General features: G+C 41.2%; 1 protein-coding gene across 2 annotated transcripts in view; it reads left to right on the top strand.

The window, feature by feature from the left end:
* Positions 1 to 366: 366 nt before the first annotated feature.
* Positions 367 to 24,099, top strand: part of LOC121540598 (sodium- and chloride-dependent GABA transporter 2-like) — a 44,632-nt gene continuing 20,899 nt past the window's right edge. The window contains exons 1-7 of one of the 2 annotated variants that reach the window (XM_041849597.2): positions 367 to 586; positions 9,192 to 9,392; positions 10,938 to 11,072; positions 11,817 to 11,957; positions 12,486 to 12,570; positions 12,893 to 13,025; positions 13,984 to 14,118. In XM_041849597.2, coding sequence (XP_041705531.1) covers positions 580 to 586; positions 9,192 to 9,392; positions 10,938 to 11,072; positions 11,817 to 11,957; positions 12,486 to 12,570; positions 12,893 to 13,025; positions 13,984 to 14,118 — 837 coding nt within the window. In that variant the 5' untranslated portion in view covers positions 367 to 579. The remainder of the gene's footprint in view (positions 587 to 9,191; positions 9,393 to 10,937; positions 11,073 to 11,816; positions 11,958 to 12,485; positions 12,571 to 12,892; positions 13,026 to 13,983; positions 14,119 to 24,099) is intronic. The other variant, XM_041849598.2, reaches the window with a different exon arrangement.

Below are 24,099 nucleotides of genomic sequence, written 5' to 3'. Positions count from 1 at the left end.
AGTGATGTTTTAATTACAATCAGTCAGTGCAGACAGCTTAGAAATCTCACTTGACTGGAGGAATATATGATGGGGTTGGATGGGGCTCTTTGGGGTGCAACGGTGTGTGTGTGTGTGTGTGTGACTGCGTGCATGCCTGTGTGCGTCAGTCTGTAATGTATTTAGGGAGATCTATAAGTCTGAACACAATATTGAACCCAGTCCCACCTCCCCCTCTCACTATAGACCGAGAGAGAGATCCTGGGAGAATGTGTGTTTTCCAAGGTTATGCAATCGACCCACCACACTGAGAAGGCACAGACCTCTAGTGTGCTGCATTGAGCGCGTGTGTGTGTGTGTGTGTGTGTGTGTGTGTGTGTGTGTGTGGGAGAGTGTGTGGGGGTTTCTGAATGGGACTAGAGGAAGGGGGGCTAGAAGAGGGTGCAGAGCAAAGTTGACGAGAAGCTCATTGAAGACTGAACTAAAGTTTGGAGTTACAGAGATCCCCGCCCCTCCATGCACGTTATATAGTGCAACCTGGACACCAACAGGCCAATATCTGGCTAACCATTCAAACCATAAGGCTGTCTTTACATCACTATGAAAGGTGAGTACGCACTGGGTGAAAAAAATATGCTTACTTTTCCATGCATGTGTACTGGTGAAAGCATCATGCACAATTACAGTGGCATATTTCCTGCTTCATTTTAGGTTGGCATGAGTTTGCGCTCTTCTAAAAATAACTGTTTGTTGAATGATTAAGTTTGATGAATATTCAGTGAGTATTGTTGAATCCTAGATGTTGGCTCTGCGCCATGCTTGGTTTGTCTTTATGAAGATATCCCATCTGGTCTGATGATGCTTCCTTATTGAGGCATTTGGTGACCCATTATTTGGCACTTTTTTGATGTAAAATAATGAAAACTGTCGCTGATGTTGGAAATAGTCTAGATGTTGATCTATTGAGAGGAGCTAATGTCCAGGGATCTTATCCAGTCTTTATGATATGCAAGTCATGGATATACTCTAAGAATGTAAGGTTCACAAGTCTTATGTTGTTGACCACTTTTGGTGATGAGGTCCATAACCACTCTGTTGACAGGTTGCTTAACAAATGTGTGCAGATTCAGTTGGATCGATACAAATGCATTGAACATCTAAACCAATTTAAATGCAATGTGTTACTGTATCATTAGAAACAATACCCACTGCCCTGGTTAACCTTGGCTAATGAATAACGTAGGATTCATGCATGACTTACCTTGCCCTTTTGTCTTTAGAGTTAAATGTATATTGGGTTGGGTTATGTTCCATTTGTCAATGTACCCTACATAAGGAGCTGTTATGTCACCTTATATAAGGATATGTTATGACACCCTCCATAAGGAGCCGTTATGTCACCCTCCATAAGGAGCTGTTATGTCACCCTACATAAGGAGCTGTTATAGCACCCTACATAAGGAGCTGTTATAGCACCCTACATAAGGAGCTGTTATGACACCCTACATAAGGATATGTTATGACACCCTACATAAGGAGCTGTTATGTCACCCTACATAAGGAGCTGTTATAGCACCCTACATAAGGAGCTGTTATGTCACCCTACATAAGGAGCTGTTATGTTACCCTTTATACACCCTTTATATAGTATGACATCAGTTTTTAGATGATTTGTTATGGATCCATGCCATGCTTTTGAAGACTTTGTGTGCTATATAAAGCATTTATAAGTTGTAGTTAGTTTGAAGTGGGACCATCCCCTCAAACCATTATGCAATTACAAAATCATTACTAAACTACTAAACTACTAAACTACTGTAGTATGTAAGTCCATGTTGTTGCAATATTGTTGCTAGAGTTACTGAATAAATTCTAAACATGAATACAGTGAGATCATTCATATGTAATGTGTTACCATTATAGATGCAGCCAGAGCCACAGGAGAAGTCATTCCTACTGTATGTTGGCCATACTTAGCTACTGGATAATGGGACCGGTCTAGAATATTATAGTTTTTTTTCTGTCAGATGGCCAAAGTGAGGGGCATACAAATAGATTGAATACAGTAATAGTTTTTAATATAATGTTCTGGTTCTTAAAACATTCCGCTTTTTTGCTTTGTTAAACGTGGCCCTACTGTAGCAACCAATCAGATCTGAACCTGTGGTGGAAATCAATTTCATTGTTTACATTTTCACTGGTGGTTTTCACTCAGTTGTGTCCTTAACTGATCCAGGACCTTGTACCTTGTACATTCTGACCACAATCAGTATGATGGGTTTTCACCCAAATCCAAGTGTTGACTTGACTTATCTCAAACAAACAAAGAGACTCAGATATTGGAGAATGTAAACATGTACGTACAGTATCACACACAGTCTTACCTAAACATAATTTCAGACAGATGTGTTGAATAATTTGATCAGAGATGTTAATTTATCAAACGTTTTTATAATTTCGTAACAGGTTTGGTAATGGGTTGCATAATTGAAATCCAATACACCTGCCAGGCAATCTGAAACTGCTACATTCTTGTAGTATGTTGGAATATTTCAGGTAACTGTGATCATGCTTTGCATTTTCCACTGTACTGACATTGACAGTTAACATGTGCATTAACCTGATGTTTGGAGATTTTACAGTCTGTCATCTGTCAGCGTGTCTAGAACTGATTGACTGAGTATTATTATGTTATGAGCTCTTAATGAAGAAGCACAGAGACAATGCATTAAGAACACTGAGTGTACAAAACATTAGGAACACCTGCTCTTTCCATGTCATTGACTGACCAGGTGCATCCAGGTGAAAGCTATGTTCCCTTATTGATGTCACTTGTTAAATCCACTTCAATCAGTGTAGATGAAGGGGAGGAGACAGGTTAAAGAAGGATTTTTAAGCTTTGAGAATTGTGTATGTGCGCCATTCAGAGGGTGAATGGGCAAGACAAAAGATGTAAGTGCCTTTGAACAGGGTATGGTTGTAGGTGCCAGGCACACTGGTTTGAGTGTGTCAAGAACTGCAAAGCTGCTGGGTTATTTACGCTCAACAGTTTCCCGTGTGTGTCAAGAATGGTCCACCACCCAAAGAACATCCAGCTAACTTGACACAACTGTGGGAAGCATTGGAGTCAACATGGGCCAGCATCCCTGTGGAACGCTTTCGACACCTTGTAGAGTCCATGCCCGACGAATTGAGGCTTTTCTGAGGGCAAAAGAGGGTGCAACTCAATATTAGGAAGGTGTTCCTAATGTTTTGTACACTCAGTGTATATCAATTGGTTGTTCGAACCACCTAAAACCAATTTAGGGTTAAATGATGTTAATAAGAGCTAGAGCAGGCTCTCACCCCTGGTGGGTGTGGTGACATGCTGAAACGCCCTCAGACAAGTTTATGAACATTTAGTTCCAAAATTCAGATACTTTTCTGTTTTGTGTGTCAACACTAAGGGTATCGTTCGGAGCTTTGTGGCACACCTATGCCTACTAGGCAAAAACTGTCAGGAAAATAGGGCTGTTATGAATAATGGTGATTCTGTTGGAACTTGCAGTCGAATTCCTCTGACTATCATCGTTATGATGCCAAGAATCATAATCACCTATATTCACAACAGCCAATGATTATCTGACAATTTCATTAAACAAATCATATGGAGAAGATTTCCCGAGGTGGCGGCGTAGGAGAAAAAGATCTGAGGGCCACCATCAATCCACACCTGCAATAGGAACACCACATGATTAAACAGAAATGAACAAACACGCACCCAAACCCACACACAGATTTTCACACAACAGTAGGAACACAACATGAACAGAAATATATGCGCACAGTCAAATAATAACCCCTGGGTTTTATGGGGAAAACACTGCAGCTGAGCAGTCACTACTTTACAGCTCTATTCTCTTTTCTGAAGCACATACAGATTTGAACCCAGGCTAGGTCTGTGAGAGGTTTTGCTGAGAAAGTGACTTCCCGTTATCCTCTGGTAACCTCTAGTCTGAGCCTCCTAACCGTAATAATAAAATTAAAATATTTGCCTTTTTCATCCTATTTATCGAATATCGGTGGAATTATCGGCCTATATCGGTAAAAGGACCAATATCGGCCAATTTAATATCGGTGAAACAATATATCGGTCTGGCTTTAGTTAAGGGTTTTGCTTGTTTGTGACGTATAACACTTTAATGAAGCATGAAAAAAAATCCTTCATCTATCTATCTATGATTAAAATAACTAACTGTAGCCTAAAAACACACCATGATGAAACCCTAACATCATGGTTAGCTATATTGTGTTGTGTTTTGAAAATCAAAGTGATGACTAATGGGTGGAAAGCAGCTTTGAGACTTTCCATCAGTAGACAGACAGAAATAGTGATATCCAGTAGTCAGACAGAAAGAGTGGAAAGAGTGATATCTAGTAGTCAGACAGACGTAGAGATATCCAATAGGCTGACAGAAAGAGTAGAAAGAGTGATATCCATTAGGCTGACAGAAAAAGTTATATCCAGTAGGCTGACAGAAAGAGTGATATCCATTAGGCTGACAGAAAGAGTGATATTCGTTAGGCTGATAGAAAGAGTGATATCCCTTAGGCTGACAGAAAGAGTGATATCCAGTAGGCTGACAGAAAGTGATATCCATTAGGCTGACAGAAAGAGTGATATCCGTTAGGCTGATAGAAAGAGTGTTATCCATTAGGATGACATAAAGAGTGATATCCAGTAGTCTGACAGAAAGAGTGATATCCATTAGGCTGACAGAAAGAGTGATATCCGTTAGGCTGACAGAAAGAGTGATATCCATTAGGATGACATAAAGAGTGATATCAATTAGGCTGACAGAAAGAGTGATATCCAGTAGTCAGACAGAAAGAGTGATATCCAGTAGTCAGACAGAAAGAGTGATATCCAGTAGTCAGACAGAAAGAGTGATATCCAGTAGGCTGACAGAAAGAGTGATATCCATTAGGCTGACAGAAAGAGTGATATCCGTTAGGCTGACAGAAAGAGTGATATCCAGTAGGCTGACAGAAAGAGTGATATCCAGTAGGCAGACAGAAAGAGTGATATCCAGTAGTTAGACAGAGTAGAAATAGTGATATCCCCTGACTATCCATACATTTTAAAAACAAGAAATTCTGCCGTCTGGTTTGCTTAATATAAGGAATTTGAAATTATTTATAATTGTACTTTTACTTTTGATACTTAAGTACTGTATACTTTAGCAATTAAACTGACTTTTGACACTTACAGTGGCTTGCGAAAGTATTCACCCATTTACATTTACATTTTAGTCATTTAGCAGACGCTCTTATCCAGAGCGACTTACAGTTAGTGAGTGCATACATTTCTTTTGGGGGGAGGGGCATTTTTCCTATTTTGTTGACTTAAAACCTGTAATTAAAATTGATTTTTTGGGGGGGGGTTTGTATCATTTAATTTACACAACATGCCTACCACTTTGAAGATGCAAAATATTTCTTATTAAGAAAAAACAAGAAATAAGACCCCCCCCCAAAGTCAATACTTTGTAGAGCCACGTTTTGCAGCAATTACAGCTGCAAATCTCTTGGGGTATGTCTCTATAAGCTTGGCACATCTAGCCACTGGGATTTTTGCCCATTCTTCAAGGCAAAACTGCTCTAGCTCCTTCAAGTTGGATGGGTTCCGCTGGTGTACAGCAATCTTTAAGTTATACCACAGATTCTCAATTGGATTGAGGTCTGGGCTTTGACTAGGCCATTCCAAGACATTTAAATGTTTCCCCTTAAACCACTCGAATGTTGCTTTAGCAGTATGCTTAGGGTCATTGTCCTGGTGGAAGGTGAACCTCCGTCCCAGTCTAAAATCTCTGGAAGACTGAAACAGGTTTCCCTCAAGAATTTCCCTGTATTTAGCGCCATTCATCATTCCTTCAATTCTGACCAGTTTCCCAGTCCCTGCCAATGAAAAACATCCCCAGAGCATGATGCTGCCACCACCATGCTTCACTGTGGGGATGGTGTTCTCGGGGTGATGAGAGGTGTTGGGTTTGCGCCAGACATAGCGTTTTCCTTGATGGCCAAAAAGCTCAATATTAGTCTCATCTGACCAGTGTACCTTCTTCCATATGTTTGGGGAGTCTCCCACATGCCTTTTGGCGAACACCAAACGTGTTTGCTTATTTTTTTTTTTAAGCAATGGCTTTTTCTCTGGCCAATCTTCCATAAAGCCCAGCTCTGTGGAGTGTATGGCTTAAAGTGGTCCTATTTTTTCATTTCACTTCACCAATTTGGACTATTTTGAATGAAATCCAAATAAAAATCAATTTAAATTACAGGTTGTAATGCAACAAAATAGGAAAAACGCCAAGGGGGATGAATACTTTTGCAAGGCCCTGTAAGTATGTTTAAAACCAAATACTTTTGAACTTTTACTCAAGTAGTATTTTACTGAGTGACTTTCACTTTTAATTGAGTCATTTTCTATTAAGGTATCTTTACTTTTACTCAAGTATGACAATTGGGTACTTTTTCCACCACTGGTAGTCAGACATAGTGATATCCAGTACTCAGACAGAAAGAGTGATATCCAGTAGTTAGACAGAAAGAGTGATATCCAGTAGTTAGACAGAAAGAGTGATATCCAGTAGTCAGACAGAAAGAGTGATATCCAGTAGGCTGACAGAAAGAGTGATATCCAGTAGACTGACAGAAAGAGTGATATCCAGTAGTTAGACAGAAAGAGTGATATCCAGTAGTTAGACAGAAAGAGTGATATCCAGTAGGCTGACAGAAAGAGTGATATCCAGTAGTTAGACAGAAAGAGTGATATCCAGTAGTTAGACAGAAAGAGTGATATCCAGTAGGCTGATAGAAAGAGTAGAAAGAGTGCTGTCCAGAAGGGTGCCAGAAAGAGTGATATCCAGTAGGCTACCCACTGTAGTCAGTCAGTGAGTCTGTTGAAGTGCAGGCATTTATGAGAGAGGTGAATGCTGGCCCAGTGGCTTGGCTTGAGGCTTTATGAGAGAGGTGAATGCTGGCCCAGTGGCTTGGCTTGAGGCTTTATGAGAGAGGTGAATGCTGGCCCAGTGGCTTGGCTTGAGGCTTTATGAGAGAGGTGAATGCTGGCCCAGTGGCTTGGCTTGAGGCTTTATGAGAGAAGTGAATGCTGGCCCAGTGGCTTGGCTTGAGGCTTTATGAGAGAGGTGAATGCTTGGCTTGAGGCTTGGCGTGCTCAGTTCTCCTCAGTCTTGGCCTTCATTTCTGACAGCCCCCTAGCTTTTCTATAAACATCTATCTGCAAAGCGCCTGTCCTGTTACTAAAAATGAGGCAAATATTTATTCTCACCTAGTAAAAAAAGAAGTGGGGCCTGCGCCCCTGGACTGGAGTCTGGAGAGGTCTCAGTGAGGAGGAATTTGGCTTGTGGGTCACGCTGCCCCCGTGGCCGACACTGAGCCTGTGAAAAACCAAGGTGAAGTGTGATCAGGCTCCCTGGCAGCCTGGAGATCTCCTCTCTATGCCGTCCCAGCAGCACAAAGAAGCCCCTTGCCAATAAGGGGCTCCAGTTCTTTATGATACCAAGCCTTCATTCCCACCAAATACCTTCTGAAAACAAGGGGCTCTATTTTTACCGCTGGCCACAATTTGGCCCAGGCTCAAAAGATGTTGTCTCCACTCTCCCTTCCATCCCATCCACCCTGTCCTGCTCTGCCAGCGATAGGCTGAGCTAAGAGCACATTCTCAAAGCTTATGGCACAGCGAGGGTGCCATCTTTCCTATTGTTGCAGACCTAAATTCAACTCTCTCTGCCGAGAAAACAGCCATCTTATTAGACCCAGGAGAGCCAGGTCGGAATGGCCCTGGTTTTGGGGTAAGGGGGGGAGGATTCTTAGAACAGTCCTCTCCCGCAGGCCGAACATTCATTTGTTTTGTTTGATCTGTGACGTGATGGCTACTGGACAAGCCAAGTTGAGAGAGGGAGAGAGGGAGGTCAGAGAGAGAGAGATAGAGGGTGTGAGCGAGAGAGGGAAAGAGCGAGGGGGGAAGAGAGAGAGAGAGTGAGGGAGGGAGCGAGCGGGAAGAAGAGAGAGGGGGAGAGAGGAGTGAAAGAGAAAGAAACAGAGAGAATGAAGAAGTGAGGGAGAGGGAGGGGCAGGCCTTGTTAATGAGATATGACAGCAGTGAGCACGGTCAGTGAGCTGTCTGTTTCCTCTTTCAGCATCACTGGCCCTAAACACCGTTGGGCCATGAGTTGGGAAGCTCAAACAAGCCGTCACGTAAGACCCAATTTTTACTGACTGGACCCCTTCTAGACAGGGAGGGACAGAGTGTACAAAACATTAAGAACACCTTCCTAATATTGAGTTGCACAGGGATGCTGGCCCATGTTGACTCCAATGCTTCCCTCCCACAGTTGTGTCAAGTTAGCTGGATATTCTTTGGGTGTTGGACCATTCTTGATACACACAGGAAACTGTTGAGCGTGAAAGACCCAACAGCGTTGCAGTTCTTGACACACTCAAACCAGTGCACCTGGCACCTACTACCATACCTCGTTCAAAGGCACTTAAATATTTTGTCTTGCCCATTCACCCTCTGAATGGCACACATACACAATCCATGTCTCAATTGTCTCAAGGCTTAAAAATCCTTCTTTAACCTGTCTCCTCCCCCTCATCTACACTGATTGAAGTGGATTTAACAGGTGACATCAATAAGGGATCATAGCTTTCACCTGGATGCACCTGGTCAGTCAATGTCATGGAAAGAGCAGTTGGTCTTAATGTTTTGTACACTCAGTGTACATGACGTGTCAGTGTTTGACACTTTCTTGCGTGAGAACTACAGAAATGTCTTGAAATTCTTCCTTCTCTCACACCTCTTGCTTCTTGACCTTTGTTCCAAACACTCAAAGGGGATGTATGCACAACTGAAGGGCCCCCTATAACCTCCATGTCCTTGAGGCTTGTACTCCTCCCATTGTTAATTTCAAGGAGCCTTAGGGACTGTAAAGTTGTGTTTGCTTTATGATGGGCCCGTTGATCTGGGAGTGGTGTGATAAAGGCACACAGATACTACAGGAGAAGAAACCCCTTCCCTGCTCAATATCACTACACAGTGAATGCAAGACTTTAGGCTGTGGGGTTAGCCTATATAATTATGGAAGGTAGCGTTCCTCTCCCTCACAGTGTCTCACCTCTCCTCCACTCACTCCAATGTGGTGCTTCTTCAGGCGACATGGAGAGCCTGCCCAAGATGGACCCCTCCAACGACCACAGTCGGCCCCTGGACATTGTGCCACAGAGCGATGAGAAGATGAAGGAGAGGGGTCAATGGGGCAACAAGGTGGAGTTTGTCCTATCTGTCGCCGGGGAGATCATAGGACTGGGCAATGTGTGGCGCTTCCCTTACCTGTGCTACAAGAACGGAGGAGGTGGGTGTTAACCTTTTACTGCAGTGGGCTAAATCAGGGTCAAACAGAGGGTTTATTGGTAGTCTTAAACAAATCTACTTTGAAACAAAAGTATACACCTCACACACATGGTTATGGGCTTAAAAAAAAGAAGACACCTGTACCATGTCAGATATAGAGTTGAAATGTATTCCATTTTGAGTTTGCATCCCAATATTACACTTTATATACATCACAGAAGACTGAAATATAACAAAACCGTTTGACATAGAAACACCGGATTTTCAGACATTAAAACAAATATATATGTTTATTAATAATGTAATTATGAAAAATATTAATAACATTCCACCCATGAGGCCACTAGGTCATTTGACTGCAGGAAAGGACTACCATCATAGTGCTCAGTGACAACATGTCACATCATTTTGTTCATATTATCGGTTCATAATTGTCCTTCAGTACTATTGATCAGGACAACTGTGACTGATGTCATATCCATATCATTGAAGAAATATCAGTTTAGCTACTATTTTGCTGTTAACTGACCCAAAGCCTGTTGTTATGAACTTAAATGGCACTGGAGCCTTTGAGGACATTGTGTTTTAATGCTATAAACAGTTATGAAGGGCATGGAATCTGGGATGAGCAGTGGGTAAAACCTCAAAAGTGCTAATTTGGAGGTATGTAAATGGTTGTTGAGCAATAAATCCCCCTAATAAATTGTGGATAACAATTGCTATTTTCAGACTGATATCTGTTTCTGCTTCTGTGCTGCCAAGCCCAGACTCATAAAACATATCAAACATGCAGTCCAGTAGTAGCAAACAACACAACTGTTTGCTTTGAGAGAAGTCAAAACATCAACACTCATTTCCTGGAATTTATTATATCCCACAATATTATGGAGGTACCAATTAAAACAAGTTTTTCATAACGACAGGCTGGATGTTTTTTTAATTGCTCATTTTAAACTTCATTGTTTTTATATCTGTAGAATGTTAGGGTGAAGATAATGTATCATTTTATCAGAAAACAATTGTTGATGCATAGGCATTATGTCTAGCCCCCATTTCTCATATCTTGGTAAAATGTCATCGTTAGCTAGCTTGGCTAGCATTGTAACAGCAAACTCGCCATTGTCCAAATTATTGACATTATTATTCAAATTACTGTAATTTGATCAACATTTTCAAATAATTTGGAAAATAAATAAACATAATTCTCACATTTCACAAAGTTACTCCTCATTCTTCTGGAGAATGTTCTCCAAATCGGGGTCTTCCGTCCGCCATTAATTGTAATGGAAGTTGCGCCGCAAGGTCTGTGGATATCATACCCGGCAAAGGATACGTTGGATGCTGACTTTAAAATTGGCCAAATCAATGTAGCATTTTAGAGTACCTTTGAGACACTGCAATTTAAACGTCCGACCTTGAAATGCTGCCTCAAAAGGCATCATCCTTGTTGATTGCATATGTCATCTGACCTCATATCAAAATTGAGTTCTAGTGCTTGAGTCGACACCTTGATAACTTCTCTACTCTCCCCCTCTCCTCCCAACAGGTGCTTTCTTCATCCCCTACCTGATCTTCCTCTTCACGTGTGGGATCCCAGTATTCTTCCTGGAGACAGCTCTAGGACAGTACACCAGCGAGGGAGGCATCACCTGTTGGAGGAAGATCACTCCACTGTTTGAAGGTGATCCTCCTCTAATATCTACTGTCTATGACGCAATGCCTTTCTTCATGGATTTACTAATTTGGATGTTCCTGTGAAACTACATCTGGCTTTTCAGTTATAGTACAGTTACAAAACATTTTGTCAGAACTACATTTTGTTTAATGTGCACTGCATATTAATGCCTTTCAAGGACAGGGTTAAAGGGAAAATCCACCCAAAAGCTATCTTTTGGTATTTTGCATCATCATGTTGCTTCTTGAAAGTGCAAAACATTTTGGGACTGTATTAAAAAAATGGACTAAATGGACTAATTTAAAAATGGACTAATTAAAAAAATACCAAAATATAGTTTTTTAGTGGATTTTACCTCTATCTACTCCCATGTCTACTACTTGTCTGCATAACTGAATTGAATAAAATATAAATGTGTAGAACTTTTTGCCTTAGTGTGTGAGTGCATGTGTGTGTTAGTGCGTGCTTGTCCGCCAGTATGTAGTAGGAGGGGGTTGATGTAATGGTTGGCATGCCACTGACACTGGCAGACTTCCAAGTATCCAATGCTTTCATCATTCAATTGGCTCCTAATAAGGACAATATAACTGTAGACATTCACACAGGAGCCAGAGAGGCTACCGGATGGGAAATGGTAGAGTCGGCAATGTGAATGAAGTCATGGTTTTCATGCGTGTTGTTGTATTCAACATTGAAAGCCATTGTCATAGCTAGCCACAATGCTCCACTTGTCCTTGGTCCTCGCTGCAGGAGTGGGCTACGCCACACAAGTCATCGTGGCTCTGTTGAACTTCTATTACATCATCGTACTGGCCTGGGCCATTTTCTACCTGTCCTACTCCTTCACCTGGGACCTGCCCTGGGCCTCCTGCAACAACACATGGAACACAGGTCAGAGATCCACCATATGCTCAGTGGACGTTTTCCTTATTCAATCTTGTCGAAGCTCTGCCTCAAGGGAAGAAGGAATATGATTGGTTGGATGAAAGCTCACCGGCAAGGTTGCTGGTTCGAATGTTACTCAACCCCTAACCCTAACCAATTGGGATTACTTAAACTGAACCAATCATATTTATTGCCTAAACATTCAAATTGTTTCTGCCCTCGAGGCAGAGCTGCCCTCAAAACACGATTGTATAAGGAAAACTCCAATATGCCACCATATAGAGAGAGAGGTTGAGCTGAAACATCCAGTATTACGCTCAATCAATCAAATGTATTTATAAAGACCTTTTAACATTAGCAGTTGTCAAAAAGTGCTTAAACAGAAACCCAGCCTAAAATCCCAAAGAGCACCTTGGTGGTGTCCCATGTAGCCTTACCTAACGTTAGAATATGGTTGGGTTCCCTAGAGAAACCATATAGCCAGTGTCCTCACTGAACTTGTGTGTGAACTTGTTGTGCATCTCTGTTCTCAAGATTCCTGCATGGAGTTCCAGAGGAGGAATGACTCTTTCAATCAGCCACGTCCGAACGCCACGTCTCCTGTCATTGAGTTCTGGGAGTAAGTACTAAGAGTCTATTGTTTCTCCATCTCCTTAAGGAGCCTGGGTAGCATACTGTTTATTCCTCAGCCAACTGGCCGTTGTCTTGCCAACTGGTGTTGCGCTGCTGAATACAAAAACAGGATGGCTTGAAGCTAGTCTTCTTTATGGGTGATTTTAAGAGCTGTTGTGTCCTTACAGATACCTCCATAATGTACATGTTTGCTCTGTAATTTCAGAGCTTACTAATCATGTTTGATTATCTGTAAATAGCAATCACATATGTATCCACTTATAGTCATCTCATGTTATCTGTTCCCTTGTGTGTTTGTGATTGTGTAGGCGGAGGGTTCTGCGTATCTCATCTGGCATAGACCATATAGGATCTCTCAACTGGGACCTGGTGCTGTGTCTGGCCATAGCCTGGGTACTGGTTTACTTCTGTATCTGGAAGGGAGTCAAGTCCACTGGCAAGGTAAAGGAATCTACTCTAGATGATGTCTCTGTGAGCCTCCCTAATACCGTTTCTGACCAGGAAGAGCCTCAGGGACCTATCTATATTGATTGATTGAGTGATTTTATTTGACAGTTTAAGAAATACAAATACACACAGTACATACATTTGAAAGATTTAACAGGGATAACACAAAATCAATTATTTATTTCCATTGTGGTCCCTTAAAGTGCATGGTGCAATACATTACATAGATACAGACATGAAAATGGTTATAAGGTTCGGTCACCAGACAGCTTTTGACATACTTAAAAAATATACGTTTTGGTCGGCATAGCTTTAAGTTGTTGTGGTAGTTTGTTCCACTTAACAGCACCGGTATATAGAAAGGTGTTCTTACCGGAAAGGCTCTTAAATTCCAAAAGTCAATAGCAGAGTCTCTGGCAATGAATAGGACCAAGAGTTGCTACTGGTCTGGTCACTTGTTCAGGATATATTCTAAGTATTTATACACATTTTCTTAATGTTACTTAACACCTTTGGACAGCCAAGTACTCTAGGTATGTGGTCCTGTTGTAGTCTGGCAGATAACGTGATACAGTAGCTGAGATGACTACACTCTTAGAAAAAAGGTTTTTTTGGTTCCAGGTAGAACCCTTTTTGGTTCCAGGTGGAACCCTTTTGGGTTCCAGTTAGAACCCTTTCTACAGAAGGTTCTACGTGGAACCCAAAGGGGTTTTACCTGGAACCAAAAAGGGTTATCCCTATGGTGACAGCCGAAGAACCCTTTTAGGTTCAGATAGCACTTTTTTTACTAGAGACCATTCATTTACTCTTTTGCTTCTTGTTATGAATAGACACCTGGTTAACCCGCTATGTTGTAAATTGCTATCTGTGATCCTTGGTGCTGTACTGTATTGCACTGTGTATACTGTAGCCATGTGTATGTACAGTACAACCCTAACCCTGTTCCCCTCAGGTTGTGTATTTTACAGCTACCTTCCCGTACATCATGCTGTGTATACTGCTCATCAGAGGGGTCACCCTGCCTGGAGCCTTCATAGGAATCAAGTTCTACCTCTACCCAGACTTGGGACGCCTGTCCGACCCACAGGTATGCACACACAAACACACACACTCACACATGTTGTACGTACACACGCATCCCGACCATCACATCTGTGGGAAGTGGAAAAACCCCACAGTGTGTGTGGACACAGTGTTTGACACGATGACCCTATAGACTGACTGACCCAGCGCTCCTCTGACCTCTGCCTGTCAGCAATAGAACACCTCACAGTCACACCTCTTGTGTATGCCCAAGGTTACTATAGTTACTGTAGAACTGTGTTCCTGTATATAGCACTTGGACAATGAATGATTCACTTCATTAGATGAGCTGTTGAGTGAGTAATACTAATATGAAAGTGATTATTATACTGTGATTAGGAGGAGTGGTGCTTTGGGAGTGATGTAGGAATGTACTCCAACGCCTTGGGAGCTAGCGGAATATCATCAAGAATGTTATCAAGATGGATCATTAAGAAATAAAACCTTGTCTGATCAAGAGAGCAGAACATGACATGGGAAAAAGCAGGAGGACATTGTCTTTTAAAATAATGCTGTGCCAGAGAATGACGGAATCTGTAAAGTTGGCAGTCCCTATAAATATTTGACGAGTAGACGGGTGATGAATGTCCATTGAACAAGGGCATGAGGAATGTGGTCAGCATAGCGCCTGGGCTAGTTCTGAGAGAGAGAGAGAGAGAGAGAGAGAGAGAGAGAGAGAGAGAGAGAGAGAGAGAGAGAGAGAGAGAGAGAGAGAGAGAGAGAGAGAGAGAGAGAGAGAGAGAGAGAGAGAGAGAGAGAGAGAGAGAGAGAGAGAGAGGGGTCACCCCCATCAATCAGATCACAGTCTACTTGAACAGAGCAATACTCAATCATGAGTCATGAAAGCCAAAGGAACTGCATAATATTAAGAAATGCTATAGATGGAAGGAAAGTAGTGTCAAAAACTAGTAGGCAACAACAAATTCAATCCCTTTTAGACAACTTCCTGGGGGAAAAATACTTTCACTGCAATAGTGAAGGTGTAAACTTGCCAATAGAAAGCCTAAACAGTACATTTGATCATCAAATCTAACAATTTCAAGCAGACAACCTAAGAAAATTAACAACAGTGACAAGAAAGAAATTGAGAAACCTATCCAACCAAAAACATTGAGACCCAGAAAACAGTCCATTTACATTTTAGTAGATGCTCTTATCCAGAGCAACTTACATTTTCATAATGGTCCCCCACGGGAATCAAACTCACAACCCTGGCGTTGTAAGCGCCATGCTCTACCAACTGAGCCACACAGGGTCGTAGAGTACAGAAATATAATAAGAAAAAGGAACAGCACGTCAGAAATCAGCTCAATGTAATTGAATAATCCATAGAATCTAACCACTTCTGGGCAAATGGTAACACACTAAACAAACAACAACATGAAGAATTATCTTTCCTTCCCACCATATTGTGAAAATAAAAATATACAGTACCAGTCAAAAGTTTGGACACACCTACTCATTCAAGGGTTTTTCTTTATTTAAATTTTTTTTTACATTGTAGAATAATAGTGAAGACATCAAATCTATGAAATAACACATATGGAATCATATAGTAACCAAAAAAGTGTTAAACAAATCAAAATATATTTTATATTTGAGATTCTTCAAATAGCCTCCCTTTGTCTTGATGACAGCTTTGCACACTCTTGGCATTCTCTCAACCAGCTTCATGAGGTAGTCACCTGGAATGCATTTCAATTAACTGGTGTGCCTTCTTAAAAATTAATTTGTGGAATTTATTTCCTTAATGCGTTTGAGCCAATTCGTTGTGTTGTGACAAGGTGGGGGGGGGTATACAGAGGATAGCCCTATTTGGTAAAAGACCAAGTCCATATTATGGCAAGAACAGCTCAAATAAGCAAAGAGAAATTACAGTCCATCATTACTTTAAAGACATGAAGGTCAGTCAATACGGAACATTTCAAGAACTTTGAGTTTCTTCAAGTGCAGTCGCAAAAACCATCAAACGCTATGATGAAACTGTCTCTCATGAGAACCGCCACAGGGATGGAAGACCCAGAGTTACCTCTGCTGCAGAGGATAAGTTCATTAGAGTTACCAGCCTCATAAATTGCAGCCCAAATAAATGCTTCACGGAGTTCAAGTAACAGACACATCTCAACATCAACTGTTCAGAGGAGACTGTGTGAATCAGGCCTTCATGGTCGATTGCTGCAAATAAACCACTACTAAAGGACACCAATAAGAAGAAGAGACCTGCTTGGGCCAAGAAACACGAGTAATGGACATTAGACCGGTGGAAATGTGTCCTTTGGTATGGGTCCAAATTGGAGATTTTTGGTTCCAACCGCCGTGTCTTTGTGAGAAGCGGTGTGGGTGAATGGATGATCTCTGCATGTGTATTTACCACCGTAAAGCATGGAGGAGGAGGTGTTATGGTGTGGGGGTGCTTTGCTGGTGACACTGTCTATGATTGATTTAGAATTCAAGCCACACTTAACCAGCAGGGCCACCACAGCATTCTGCAGCGGTACACCATCCCATCTGGTTTGGGCTTAGTGGGACTATCATTTGATTTTCAACAGGACAATGACCCAACACACATCCAGGCTGTGTAAGGGCTATTTTACCAAGAAGGAGAGTGATGGAGTGCTGCATCACATGACCTGGCCTCCACAACCCAATTGAGGTGGTTTGGGATGAGTCGGACGGAAGAGTGAAGGAAAAGCAACCAACAAGTGCTCAGCATAAATGGGAACTCCTTCAAGACTGTTGGAAAAGCATTCCAGGTGAAGCTGGTTGAGAGAATGCCAAGATTGTGCAAAGCTGTCATCAAGGCAAAGGGTGGCTATTTGAAGAATCTCAAATATAAAATATATTTTCATTTATTTAACACTTTTTTGGTTACTACATGATTCCATATGTGTTATTTCATAGTTTTGATGTCTTCACTATTATTCTACAATGTAGAAAATAGTAAAAAATGAAGAAAACCACTTGAATGAGTAGGTGTGTCCAAACTTTTGACTGGGCTCCTTAGTTCCAGTGCAGGGAAATCTTAATGCTACAGCATACAATGACACTCTAGACGATTCTGTGTTTCCAACTTTGTGGCAACAGTTTGGGGAAAGCCCTTTCCTGTTTCAGCTTGACAATGCCCCCATGCACAAAGCGAGGTCCATACAGAAATGGTTTGTCGAGATCGGTGTGTAAGAACTTGACTGGCCTGCACAGAGCCCTGACTTCAACTCCATCGAACACCTTTGGGATGAATTGTAATGCCGACTGCGAGCCATGCCTAATCGCCCAAGATCAGTGCCGACCTCACTAATGCTCTTGTGGCTGAATGGAAGCAAGTCCCCGCAGCAATGTTCCAACATCTAGTGGAAAGCCTTCCCAGAACAGTGGAGGGTGTAGCAGCAAAGGGGGGACCAACTCTTGGAATGAGATTTTGGAATGAGATGTTAGACGAGCAGGTGTCCACATACTTTTGGTAATTTAGTGTATCAACCGTAGATGCTTTTACATCCACCCTCCCGCCCCCCTACTGGCGACCAGAGAAAAACCTCCCCATATCACCCCTTCCCTGTGGGCTGAAAGCAAATAAATAAAACATAAAATATATATGTATACACACTGAGTATACAATACATTAATTACACCTGCTCTTTCCATGAAATAGACTGACCAGGTGAAAGCTATGATCCCTTATTGATGTCACCTGTTAAATCCACTTCAATCAGTGTAGATGAAGGGAAGGAGACTGTTTAAAGAAGGATTTTTAAGCCTTGAGACACTTGAGACATGGATTGTGTATGTGTGCCATTCAGAGGGTGAATGGGCAAGACAAAACATGTATGTGCCTTTGAACGTGGTATGGTAGTAGGTGCCAGGCACACCGGTTTGTGTCAAGAAATGCAAAGCTCCTGGGCTTTTCACGCGCAACAGTTTCCTATGGGTATTAAGAATGGTCCACCACCCAAAGGACATCCAGCCAACATGACACAACTGTGGGAAGCATTGGAGTAAACATGGGCCAGCATCCCTGTGGAACACTTCATCATTGGATGGTTCGTAATTGGGTTTCCCAAGGGATTCCATAGGCTAGCATAGCTGACCTAAGTTGTAAATATAGAAAAAAGGAGTTGCCTGGTAATGTACAGTATATGTGTCTGTCGAATCTCGAAATGTTCTCAAACCTATACTGTCCATGATATCAGCAAAGGTACGGATTCCACGTTTTGATCATTGGGGGGATGCAAAAGGCTGCCTTCCAGATCGCAAGGCATTATTGTGAATTATTGGAATATGGGCATGCCATTTTGAGTCCGAGTTACATTGTTTTAAAATGTTGCGGCAAATAGAAATTATGTGAGCAATAATAGGACCAAAGCGTAGGTTACATTGTTTAAGGGATACAGTGGTTCCTCAATTAAAAGTTCCGTAATACTACGGTATGGTAAGGTGTTTTACTGTGCTTGCCGTTAATGCTTGTTCAAACCACCAGAGGGCATCTTTGTGCACATCTACTCCATTTATTAATCAGGGCTTTTGAAGCTGAGCAAAGATAACCATGCCATGCGATAGTGAATACACTTCATGATTAAAATTGAAATATATATTTCATTGTAGGCCCATAGGAAGAAAAAAATAAGAAGATCGAGCCAGCCAAGTCCCATAATAGTGTATGAAATATTCAGATGGTTAATGGCCGACATTTGGTATTTTCAATGAAATCTGGTCGTTTCAATTCAAATGTGACTCGTTCCATTCTCCATTCTCTTTTTGATATTATGTCATGGCCTTTCTTTATACATTATTTTCGTTGTTGCCCGTTCTCCGTATAAAAGTGCTGTATGGGTTTTGACTGACAGCCATTATAAACTTCAGCAACAAGAAGATGCCCCCATCCCTCCTGCTAATTGGGCTACTTTTGAACATATGTTGTTGTCTGATTGAGGGAAATGCTGTAAATCGAGATGCCACCAGATGCTTCTTTCTATTGTTGTTATCTATTCGGTAACATTCCATAATCATTCATTCATTCAGAAGGTTAAAACCCAATATGCATGCTGAGCTTGCTCCTGTCCTCGCTCAGATGACTGACCGCAGCATCTATCCGTAGCCTAAACTGCATTTTCACACCTAGCCGAGCTATTACACTATCCTTTTGTAAATATTTGGAGGTGTAAATGTTTTTGTCCGAGAATCTCTCTCCTCTTGCGCTATAGAGTCCTGCATGGGCCCAAAAATCAGCTGGCGGGAGGTCCTGGAGTGGAGAGAGAGCTTGGGTAATGGCGCAATTACACTTGACATTTGGACTGACGATTTTCCAAAAATAGGATACTTGTGCCTTACACTCCTTTACATAAACAAAGAGTTGGTGCTCGTGGAGCAGGTGCAATTCACCACAAAGTGGGACAGTTCCCAGCGCAGAACTGAAGATAACAGAAGGCCAGCTATTCTGATAGAATGCTTGTGGGGATCTTGTTGATTTCCTCTATGCTTCAAAGAGGCCACACTTGCAATGGAGGAAAGCAAACAGCATACTCTTCACCTGGTAATTGTGTCTTCGAGGGGAAGCAAGCTGACCAGGCACGGTGGATGACATCGTTTTTCTGCACAGCAGTGAATGGACTGTTTTTGAAGTTATTGTTTCAGTAGCTTTATTTGTTGGCTAATTCAGGCTTTCGTTTAAGTGATGAATATGATATTTTTGCTAATTAAATTGGCTACTTCTTTGTCGAAAGTTTTTTTTTGTTGTTGCTTTATTTGTTGTCTAATTCAGGCTTTCATTCATAGGCCTTACGCAGGCCATGGGCCTAAAGCGGTGTGGCTGGTAAAAGTTTCAGTAGGCTTATACTAAATAAATGTAGAATTTTTGCAGCCTATATTCGACTCTGGGAATTGTTTATACAACGGGTGGTTCTAATCCTGAATGCTGATTGGTTAAAATTGCATTCCAGCCGGTGTCTATTCCACAAGTTACCACCGGCTAAATCTATGACTTTAATTGCCTATTTACTCTGTTCTATCTGACTGCGCAACCCACAGTCTCATCAGCCCAGCCAGTCAATTTATAAACTTGATATCCACTATAAAAAGCATCTAGACATTATCACATTTATTTTAGACTAACATTTAGTTTTCAACAGCGGAGATTTGTATTAACCTTGCTGTCTGTCTCTCCAACATTTGCAACATTGTTTCAATATTCAAATTCGATCTCAAATTCGATCTCCCATAGTAATGAACATGTCGGGAGTCAGGACGAGACAGACAGGCAGGCAGCGTTTCTCAGCCAGTCGAAATCATGAATCAGCTGGCATCATTTTTATGGATATATACAAAGAAATGTCAATGGAAAAAAGGTAAAACGAAACAAAGTGCAGCTAGTTTGCAGTCTTTCCAGCTTCAGTTTGAAATGATCGTGTTAGCTGTGTTGTTGGCTAGCTCCTCTGAACAACAGTGTCCTGACGAGAGAGCACATTTTCTATGTCAGGCGAAAGCGTGCCTCATTAGCTCATTGTTATGGATGCATCCCAAAAAATGTCACTAGAAAACAGTTTAAACAAATGCAAATGCAGCTACTGTTGTTATTATGGCTGCACTGTTTGACGTGACTGTAAGTTAGCCGTAGTTGGGTAGCTAGCAAGCAAGGGATAAGAACGTTGCCAGCCAGTATGGCAATGGAACATTTAGAATGAACGACTGGGTCGCGTCCATAGATACAGAACAAAAAGACTGAACGACTGGGTTGCGTCTCTGGCAACTGAACCGATAAAACGAACAACCAGCTGGGTTGGGTAGCAACCCTAGATTTGTGTCGGGACTATATCTTGTGGAAGGATGAAATAGTATGAATAAATTCATAAAAATAACATTTTTTATGAAAATATGTCAATCATTATTTGAATATTTTTGGTAACATGTTGTATAAAACTGATAATGCCCTTGAAGCCGGTGTTTGGAGGATATATTGGCACGGTTTGCCGGCCCGAGACGAACCCCCGTGCCAATATATCCTCCAAACACCGGCTTCTCAGGCATTATCACTTAATTCAATTAAACTATGTTATTATCTAAACAACATTGAATGTAAATGTTTTGTTTTGTTATGTCGGCGATAGGCTTTCATTAGATTATGGCTCTTTCAAAGTGATTTGAGTTGTCAATGTGCCACATTGCATTGTGAAAATAAAAATATACAGTACCAGTCAAAAGTTTGGACACACCTACTCATTCAAGGGTTATTCTTCATTTTTACTATTTTCTACATTGTAGAATAATAGTGAAGACATACAAAATATGAAATAACACATATGGAATCATGTAGTAACCAAAAAAGTGTTATACAAATCAAAATATATTTTATTTGAGATTCTTCAAATAGCCACCCTTTGCCTTGATGACAGCTTTGCACACTCTTGGCATTCTCTCAACCAGCTTCAGCTGGAATGCTTTTCCAACAGTCTTGAAGGAGTTCCCACATATGCTGAGCACTGTTGAAAATCAAATGATAGTCCCACTAAGCCCAAACCAGATGGGATGGTGTACCGCTGCAGAATGCTGTGGTGGCCCTGCTGGTTAAGTGTGGCTTGAATTCTAAATCAATCACAGACAGTGTCACCAGCAAAGCACCCCCACACCATAACACCTCCTCCTCCATGCTTTACGGTGGGAACTACACATGCGAGATCATCTGTTCACCCACACCGCATATCACAAAGACACGGAGGTTGTAACCAAAAATCTCCAATTTGGACTCCATTGCTCGTGTTTCTTGGCCCTAGCAAGTCTCTTCTTCTTATTGGTGTCCTTTAGTAGTGGTTTCTTTGCAGCAATTTGACCATGAAGGCCTGATTCACACAGTCTCCCCTGAACAGTTGATGTTGAGATGTGTCTGTTACTTGAACTCTGTAAAGCATTTATTTGGGCTGCAATTTCTGAAGCTGGTAACTCTAATGAACTTATCCTCTGCAGCAGAGGTCACTCTGGGTCTTCCATTCCTACGGCGGTCCTCATGAGAGCCAGTTTCATCAAAGCGCTTGATGGTTTTTGCGACTGCACTTGAATAAACGTTCAAAGTTCTTGAAATGTTCCGTATTGACTGACCTTCATGTCTTAAAGTATTTGAGCTGTTCTTGCCATAATATGGACTTGGTCTTTTACCAAATAGGGCTATCTTCTGTATACCCCCACTACCTTGTCACAACATAAGTGATTGGCTCAAATGCATTAAGAAGGAAAGACATTCCACAAATTAACTTTTAAGAAGGCACATCTGTTAATTGAAATGCATTCCAGGTGACTACCTCATGAAGCTGGTTGAGAGAATGCCAAGAGTGTGCAAAGCTGTCATCAAGGCAAATGGTGGCTATTTCAATAATCTGAAATATAAAATATATTTTGATTTGTTTAACACTTCTTTTCTGGTTACTACATGATTCCATATGTGTTATTTCATAGTTTTGATGTCTTCACTATTATTCTACAATGTAAAAAAAAAAACTTTAATGAGTAGGTGTGTCCAAACTTTTGACTGGTAGTGTATAATTCTTAATTCATGGCATGATTTATTTTATCCAAATGTTGAATAGACATGCAGACAAATTCATTTGTGCAGGAAAAAGGAATAATAGGCTACTGTCTGGAGTCATAAAAACAATTAGGCTAAATAAATTGTTGTTATTTTGTTGGCCTTCTCTCTTCAATATAATCATTCAGAAGGTTAAACCCATAGGCCCGCAGTAAATTAAATCATATTACCAGGTACATTTTTCATTGGATTGTACTCCCTACAGTATGTACAGTAGAGAGGGGGTAGCCTATTATAGCCTTAATATGCTTGTACTCGTCATTGTTGATGAAATACGAGTGCTGTAGGCTAATAGGTGTGTTGGACAAATGACAAGCTCGCATCTGATTATTCATTATTAATAGGATTTATTTTATTTCATTCATTTACATACTTCATTGTAACCACAATGTCACAAATAATTGAACACACACACACACACACACAACATGAGCATATTAACTTGGTAAAATGTTTTATTTATTAAAGACGATTAGAAAGAATGTGTCTGTACTTATTTATTTTGAACCAAAGCCACGAATGAGTGAGGGCTCTTTTCAATCTGCATCGTGGAAATTCAGCTTTACAGCGAGATTGAAATTTAAAAGAATGTTCCAGCTTTAGCGGGGACGGCATTCACGGTAAACGCTGCTTATGTCGGCTCAATCGGAAATTACCTTAAAATGTATATCGTGCGGAATCTGGAAAAGTTCCGCTTCCAGTCTGTGTACCTGACTTAGTGTATGAACGGAACTCTTCAGAAACCATCGGCAAAGTTTATATTGAAGGCTTGGCCTATTTAGAAGGCTATTTTGCAGCATAAAGCTATATTTGTAAAGGTATTGGAACTTTTTGTCACTCATTTTGTGGCACAGTCTCCGTGGATTTCTCTCCCGACAGCCAGAGACAGTAGCCACAGCTCAAAGTTGCTCGAATTTCATAGTTTCAAAGTTTCAAAGTAATTTCAAAGTTGCTCGAATATCCACAGTTGGGAAATTGATCCTTTTTTAATTAGTTGAGATAGAATCTACATTCGGCCTACAGCCAATACATTTTTATTTATTTCTCTGCACCCCTCACTGCATCAAGACCGCATTGTCTGCTTCATATGAGGCTTTCGTTTAGGAAGGTCCTAAAAAACACGATACTAAGACAATGTATTTCAAAAGAACAGAATAGCATGTTTAGAGTTTTTATTTATCTGTGCTTAGTAGCCGAGGCTATATGGCTGCGCCATCAACGTGTTAATTTAGCAGACATTACTCGCGTATATTCAGTCATGTATTTTACAGTAAGAATATAACAGAACATTTTAGTTTCTCTTACTGTCACGTTTGTTTACAGACGGGACGGACCAAGGCGCAGCGTGATATGCATACATGTTTATTTATATGAATAAACAACCGACAAAACAACAAATGAAAGGAAACGTGAAGTCCAAGG

Source organism: Coregonus clupeaformis, chromosome 26, assembly GCF_020615455.1.
Source record: "Coregonus clupeaformis isolate EN_2021a chromosome 26, ASM2061545v1, whole genome shotgun sequence".
Lineage (NCBI taxonomy): Eukaryota > Metazoa > Chordata > Actinopteri > Salmoniformes > Salmonidae > Coregonus > Coregonus clupeaformis.
This window is presented reverse-complemented; position numbering and strand designations above follow the sequence as displayed.